Source organism: Alexandromys fortis, unplaced genomic scaffold (assembly GCF_014885135.2).
Source record: "Alexandromys fortis isolate MF-2015 unplaced genomic scaffold, M_Fortis_MF-2015_v1.1 scaffold_28, whole genome shotgun sequence".
Taxonomy (NCBI): Eukaryota; Metazoa; Chordata; class Mammalia; order Rodentia; family Cricetidae; genus Alexandromys; species Alexandromys fortis.
This window is the reverse complement of record NW_026067901.1, coordinates 13,697,238-13,704,991: the sequence shown is the minus strand read 5'-3', so window position 1 is coordinate 13,704,991 and position 7,754 is coordinate 13,697,238. Positions and strand designations below refer to the sequence as shown.

At 51.7% G+C, this 7,754-nt stretch overlaps 1 protein-coding gene across 1 annotated transcript in view; it reads left to right on the top strand.

Annotated features, from left to right (window-relative positions):
* Positions 1–7,754, top strand: part of Parvb (parvin beta) — an 82,227-nt gene that overhangs the window by 55,730 nt on the left and 18,743 nt on the right. Inside the window, exons 6-7 of the mRNA XM_050127815.1 lie at positions 1,428–1,757; positions 4,398–4,456. Coding sequence (XP_049983772.1) covers positions 1,428–1,757; positions 4,398–4,456 — 389 coding nt within the window. The remainder of the gene's footprint in view (positions 1–1,427; positions 1,758–4,397; positions 4,457–7,754) is intronic.

The window sequence follows — 7,754 nt, the reverse complement described above, 5'->3', positions numbered from 1 at the left end:
CAATCAAATCCCCCTCCCTCGTCAGCCCAAAGAGCAATCTGGGTTCTCTGCCCTGTGGGAAGTCCAAGGACCACCCTCCTCCATCCAGGTCTAGTAAAGTGAGCATCCAAACTGCCTAGGCTCCCACAAAGCCAATACGTGCAGTAGGATCAGAAACCCATTGCCATTGTTCTTGAGGTCTCAATAGTCCTCATTGTCCGCCATGTTCAGTGAGACCGCAGGACTGCAAGGGGTGCACCCTTGTCTGTTTTGAGGTAGGGCCTCTCACTGAGACCTGCAGCTCACTGGTGAGGCGGGGCTGGCTGGCCAGTGAACTCAGGCTTCTCTGTCCCCAACTACCCTGTGCTGGGATTACTAGCATGGGCTATTACAGGTGGCTTTTTTAAAACTTCAACTTGAGTCCTCATGCTTGTGTGACAAATATTTTATGGATGGAGACGTCCCCTAAGACCTTGTATTGTTTTTAAGAGGCTCATGTAGCCCAGGCTAGCCTTGAACTCAATATGTACCCAAGGCTGGCCTATTCTCCTGGCTCCACTTTCTGAATGCTGGGATTATATGCCTGGTCCAAGAATTTTTTTTGCTGGGACTTGCCACCAAACACCCAGTGTAGTGGCACAAAGTGAACCCACGTGGGGGTGGCCTACTGAAGCAGGTGCCAAGGAGCCCATTGCTAGCTCAGGAATGTCATGTGTCAGAGGACTTGAGGGGTTTGTGGCCTCACAGTTCTTAGTTCAGAGAGAACAGGAGGGGGTGAGCTGGCTGAAAAAGCTGATGGCTTCTGTCCTGCCATGTCCCCACCTCCTCTGGCTCCTTGCAAGGCAGGTGTGATGTGGCCTTCAGGGCCAGGGCTCTGGGCCCTGCGTAGAGATCCCAGATCGTGGCTGTGGGGACGGGGTTGGCCCTGCCCCTGGTTTCTTGGCATGACTTTGGGTAGACCTATCCTTCTAACTCAGGTGCTGGGGCTATGGGTAGGAAGTGCCTTAAGAGCTGAAAACCCCTCCACAGCTTCGCTATCACCTGGCCTGGAGCTTTCTATTCAGCGAGAGCCAGGGCAGGCAGCCAGGACTGACTGGGACACAGAGCAGCCCCTACCCTTGTCAATCACCCCCATGTGGACAGCTGATCATATAGTGGCAGAAGTTTGCCTAGTGCCAATGATAATGACATGTGTTCCTCTTGTGTATGCGGCTATGACCTGCCCCGTCTCCCTGCAACCTGCAACTCTCTGCTTTAAAGAACACGAGGCTTTTAAAAGTCACTGCCCAAACCAGGCACAGTGACACACACACACACACACACACACACACCTTTAATTTTAGTGCTTGGAAAGCTGAGGCAGGTGGATCATTGTGTGTTTGAGGTCAGCTGTTCTAGGCCAACCAGGACTACAGAGTGAGATTCTGCCAAAAATAAATAAATGAAATAAAATAAAAAGAACATGGTTGTCAGGTGGCCTTGAGCCAACAAGAAAAAATAGAGGGAAGCCAGGCAGAAGCAGGCAGAAGCCCTCTGAGGCCTCCCTATCTGAGGTCCTTTCATCCTCCCCCAGAGGTCTCCTTGAGACCCGCCCTCGTGATGGTCCCCTGTTCTCTACAGCATCTGACCCGAGGCCGCTCTTTCTTCCCCCTCCTCCCAAAGCTATCCACGGGAAGAACCTGGTGTCCATCCTTCACCTCCTCGTCTCCCTGGCCATGCACTTCAGGGCCCCCATCCACCTTCCCGAGCATGTCACCGTGCAGGTGGTGGTCGTCCGGGTGAGTACACTGGGCCGTCTCTTCGCCCGCCCATCTCTCTGCTGGCGAGGCAAGCTGCCTCTTTTTTCTTCTTGTAGTTTTCCAGCCCTTTCCCCCAATCCCGAGAGGCTACCTTGTATTTTTTCCCTCTTGATAAAATGCATATCTCACCCTGGCTCTTTGAGAAATGATTGGAGAGGGAACAATGGCGTTGATTTGGAGAGTGGCACACGGGTGTTGAGGTTTAATTTCCCAGATTTCTGAAAAGAACGCTCATTTCTCTCCAAAGCCACCGAGTCGGAATCCAATCCCCTTGAATGTGCTTATTACACACTGGAGGAGGCTGCGACCGGCAGAGTGAAATAGACACCCAAATTAAAGGCTCTCCACATTTGCTCCGTATTAGAAGCCATCATTCCCCATTATCTCTTCTTTTAGGTTCATTTCTCTTGATTTACTTAGAGAAGTGAGCCAGGACCTGGGGTCCTGGTAATGGGGCAAGGCGTAGATTTTCCATGCGTGCTGTCCTGGGCTTTAGCATTCAAGCACACAGATGCTGGCCTGACTTGGTTCCTGTGCATGACTTCAATGTATTAAATACCTACTGGGTGCCGGGCATATGCCTGAATTTGTGGGGACCCTGAATGGGGAAATCCCATTTGGCCTGGAAGAGCCACTGTGTCTGGCAAAGGTCTGAGGTCACAGTTGGGACCTGTGTGTCGCTGGTGTTTACGTTACTGGAGACGCCCAGTTTCATTCTGTTCTCTGAATTTTTAACTTATCTGTTCTGTGGTCTGTGGTCCATGACAACCTGGCTGAGCCTGGGTTTTCTGAAGCCATACTGACCTCTCTTCTACCCTGGGAGCTTAGTCGTATCCTGCTGGGAAGGCCCTTTCTGATATTAAGTGAAGATCACCTGCCATTTCTTCCTGCTTCCTTCCCAATCAGGATGTTTGTGGTCGGCGAGAGTGACGCAGACCCAGGGGGACCATTCCTGTGGCCCTAGTCTTGGCTGCCTGCTCACAGGCAGCAGGCTGGGAAAGGCTTCCCAAGGACACAGGGGAAAAATGGTTCCTCAACCTACCTACGTCAGCCCCAGGCCCCAAGAGTGCTGAGTGGGCTCACTGTCCAAGTATTTCCTTTCAGTCTTACACATTGGTCCAAGACAAACTTGGGTTTTTGGAAAGTCTGACCCCTTCCAGCAAGTCCCCTCCAGAATGCTGTGCCTTGACCAGGGATCCTGAGCTATTAGCACAGAGCCCAAAGTAGAAGAGACCTCAGTGAGGAAATCCAGCTGGACGGCAGCTTCTTAGAAGTCACCCCCCCCCAGGCCCTGCTCAGAACTTCTTTCCGCCTCTCCTGAGATCCTCTGGGCTGTCCATATGCTTGCTCAGGTAACCCACTGTCTTACTTGAGATGGGGCAAAGCGAGACATGGGGCATTTCACAGCTGGAAGACAGGAAGCCCAAACCTTGCTTACCCCCAGCAGTGGAAGCGTTGGGCTCTCGATTGCTTTTGCCTCTTGATTTCCCTACAAACTCTGTGTGATGTTGCTAACCATTCGATTATCCAGCTCTAAGTTTACCAATGACTTCCCTAATGCCCAGCAACTAATTGGTCCCTCATTCACGCTTAGCATGTAAATAGGTGAACCAAACACCTAGAGTCTTATTTGGCGGGCTCTTGTGTATCAGTTGGCACAAGGCCCGGGGGTGAGCCAAGCTGAGGTCGCCAGCTGCCATTACTTGTTAATAAGAACGAGTCTACAAGATCCCTGCAGGCCAGATCAGGGAAGCTTGTGAGGGGCTTTTGGTTAGAACAGATTTCTGTCCTTCAGAAGCTTCAAGCAGGGGTCTGAGGTTCTGGTTTCTTTGGCTGGCCTCCGCAGAGTCCCAGTGTATTTGGGTTGGCATCCACTGTCCCTCTGCCCTCCTCCTGGCACCTCTGTGTACTTACCAAGGTTGCTGGGGTGAAGCGCCACTAATGGGGTGAGTGGGGCTTCAAGTGGCAGGTGGATTTCTTCTCCCAGTGCTCCTGGCTTCAGGAAGCAGTCCTCTTGGCCCCGTTCGGCTTCTGCTGGCTGTCTTTAGTGTCCCGGGTTCATGGCTGTAGTCCTTTGTTCTGCTCTTTCGTGTTCAAGAGTGCCGCTCATCCCAGCTTCAGAGTTCATCGCTGCTCATTATTCCGCGGCCTCTTTTCACCGGTATTGAAAGCCACCAAGGAAAAAAACAAGTTGCGAGGCCCTGGGTAGACGCATTTGGGGCTTTCTGTATGGCCCGTTGCTCACATGTTCTTCCTCTGGTGTTTCCCCAGCATGCCTCATGAACTCCCTGATTACCCATGTTCCCCATCCCAGCTGCAGAATAGGAGCGTTATTTGGTGTGTCCTTCCTGGGACATTTCTCTTGAGCCTTGCTTAGTCGCCATATCCCAGGGCACCATGGCGAACAATTTGGGGACAGTCACAGGCACTGAAAGGGTCTCCCTTGTGGTCACCCGGAGTATACCTTCCTTGGGCATGAAGAGTACACTGGGTTTGTGACCCTTTCTAGGCTGGCATCCTGCCCAGGGTGAGGGGACTTTCCATGAGGTTAGCAGGTGCTCGCTACTCCACTCCTGCCCCACGATCTATGCATTGATCTGCTTGCTTTGCGGTTTTCAGAAGCGGGAAGGCCTGCTGCACTCCAGCCACGTCTCAGAGGAGTTAACCACGACCACGGAGTAAGTGAATGGCGACTGACCCTCAGGGTTTTGTACCTCATGTCAACTGACCCTTAGGGACCCATGCCCCATGTGAGCCAGGCCCTGACTCTGGCTTCAGCCAGGGACGCTGGCCTGGGGGAGCCTGTATTTCTCCATATTCTTTAATCTTGGTGTATGCTTTTGTTGTGTACTTCCTTCCTCAACACATTTCCTTCTGGGCTTTCTGTGTCAGTCTCTACCATCGGAGGCTGATTTCTTATTTTAGAAGATGAACCGAAGGGATGGGTTCAGTCAGCAAAGTGCTTGCTGTGTGAGTGTGAGAAACTAATCCTCTGCACCCACATTTTTAAAAAAAATTCAAGCAGGCGGATCTCTGTGAGTTCGAGACCAGCCTTGTCTAGAAGAGCTAGTTCCAGGACAGGCTCCAGAACCACAGAGAAACCCTATCTCGAAAAACAAAAACAAAAACAAAACAAAAAAAAATTCAAGTGCAGTAGTGCATGTCTGCTGGAGAGATGGCTCAGTGGTTAAGAGCATTACCTGCTCTTCCAAAGGTCCTGAGTTCAATTCCCAGCAACCACATGGTGGCTCACAACCATCTGTAATGGGGTCTGGTGCCCTCTTCTGGCCTGCAGGCATACACAGACAGAATAATGTATACATAATAAATAAATAAATATTTAAAAAAAAATAGTGCATGTTTGTAATGCCATCACTGGGGTGGCAGAGACAGGAGGATTTTGGAGCCCATTGGTCAGCCTGTCTAGCCAAATCAGTGAGCTCCGGGTTCAGTGAGAGACCCTGCCTCAAAAAACAAGGTGATGAGTCAGTCTCTGCCCTGCGCACACAAGTGTGTGTGTGTACACACACAACACATACATTACATACAATTTTAAAAAACTAAGCCAGGCAGTGGTGGCATACACCATGAATTCCAGCACTCGGGAGGCAGAGGCAGGTGGATCTCTATGAATTTGAGGCCAGCCTGGTCTTCAGAGCTAGTTCCAGGACAGCCAAAGCTACATATAGAAAGCCTGTCTCAACCCCCTGCCCCCAAATTTGAAAGAATGTCAGGGGTATCAGGTGTGCTAGCTCAGGATGGCCATGGAGCCTGTCATGTCTTGCTTGTTTCCTAATCTTCATCTGTCAACCACCAGTTGCTCCTTTAGAGGGAGGAGCCATGTGACTAGTCAGAACTGACCTATGGTGGACACTGTTGAGTCTTCTGGTCTCTTTGAGAAAGCTAGAATTTTTAGAAGCCTCGAGGAACTACACCCTAATAACAAACCAGGTAGTGCACCGTGTGTGAGTCCCCACAGCACCCATGACAGATCCTAAGCACTCACTGCTTTTGCCCCTCCTGACTAAACCTGTTTCAATAGTTAAAGCATTGCTGGTGTCAGCTAGCTCACCAGCTCCATTCGCGCAGATGCCACGGCTGTGCGTCTATAGCCTTTCAGCAGCTGACTGGCACAGAATCCACTCAGGCATGGTGAGTGGGCTGCCAGAGGAGTAGAAGTTATGGCAGTGTGCCCTGCGATGTGTGTGTGTGTGTGTTCTGTCCTGTATCCCGCAGCCCTCGGGGAAGGGCAGGGAGCTGGGGGGGTGTGTGTCAGGTGTGAGTGTGTTGTGGCTGCAGAAGGGTGAGTCCCGGGAATGCACAGCCGGGTGGGGGCTTGGTGGTCTGACTTGAGATACCACCCCTGACAAGCCTGCAGACAGCCATGTGAATGGGCTCAGGCAGGCAGTTTGCTAACCTTGCTGTATGATGGGTCCTGTGGTATCTGCATCCGAGGGCTTCCCATGTCCTGATGGACCCAGGGAGCTTCTCATATTGCCTTTCCTCCTCACGGGCTGAGTTTCAGCTCTCTTTCCCCCGTGTTCTGAGAGGCTGAGTACCCTCATCCTGGCCCCATCCTGGATTCCTGACCGGTGCCTTTTCTCTGTGGGTCATTCTGAGATAGGGATTTGGGAGAACATACTCCACCTAATGACCTGGAGTGGCCAGGGCCTGTATGGCTGTGGGAAGTAGCTGAAGCACAGTCTGCACAGGGCGAAGGGGACCAGAGAAGTCAGCAAGAGGTGTTGGGGGTTCTACAGTCATCAGGGGCAAAACCTGAAAGTGGAGAGAGATTTGGCCGATGCCCTCCTAACTGCCCACCATCTGTGCCCAGCACTCCAGAGGCCTGCTGTGTACCTGCCAAAGCTGGTCATGGAAGAGCAGGGCAGGTGGAGGACATGGTTCATCTGTTCCAGGGCTGACAAGGAGACAGTTGGGATGAAAGATCAGACAGAGGGAGAACTTGGGAGGTTCTGTGCCCATTGTGGTGTTTCCAGGGGCAGGAGCACCCTGGAGTCAGGGATGGGGACACTTGAGTTGAGCCATTTCTGCTGGATGCCAGACTCTTCTACGTAGCCAAAGGAGGAGCTGAGATGTCTCTAGTCCCTTGTCTGCTGTCATCCTCTTATCTGACCTGGAGTTTACTCTCTTTTATCCACCCCCACCCCCATCCTTGTGGCCACAGCGGCCCTGATGGATAAGTAGAGCATCAGGTGCCTGCCAAAACTACAATGGTCCATCAACATCCTTGCTGTGCACCTCTGGCTATATCCTGTCTGTATCCTCTCTGGTGCACATACCTTTGGGGATGCACAGGCCTGAGGTTATTGGGTTTTTTTTTTCTGTTGTTGTTGTTTGTTTGTTTTTTTTGGGAAAGGGTCTTAACTATGTGGACCAGGCTGGCTTTGAACTCACAGAAATCTGCCTGCCTCTGCCTCCTGAGTACTGGGATCCAAGTTATGCATGCTACACTGGGCACACTGTTAACACTTGGCTCCTATTTTCCCTCTGTCTTTCCCAGAGGGCTCTCCCTCCAGGAAGCCCTTCCAGCTTGCCAGCTGGAAGGAGTGAATGGCCTTACCATTCCCGTAGTCTTTCACGATCTTCCTTGTTACCCGCTCTGAGCTGTGGAGGAGAAACTCTGGCCAGGTCCAGGTTCAGGGTGTTTGGTTCTGTGTCTTTATTTCATGCACATAGTGGGTCTTTCCAGTAAGTATTTACTGAGACGGAGCCCAAGCCCTTGCCCTAGAGGTTGCTGCCTAGGGACTGAATGCATCTCTTAGTTTCAGGTAGGGGACATGTGGGTGGCAGCTGGAAGTTGGCTCCAGGACCATGACTCATGGTGGCTGGGTTAGCTGCAGCCAAACTATCTTAGTTTTCTTTCCATGGTTGTGATAAACACCGTGACCAAAGGCACCTGAGGGGGGAAATGGCTTACTCCAGTTTCCAGCTGTAGTCTCACCATTGAGAGAAGTC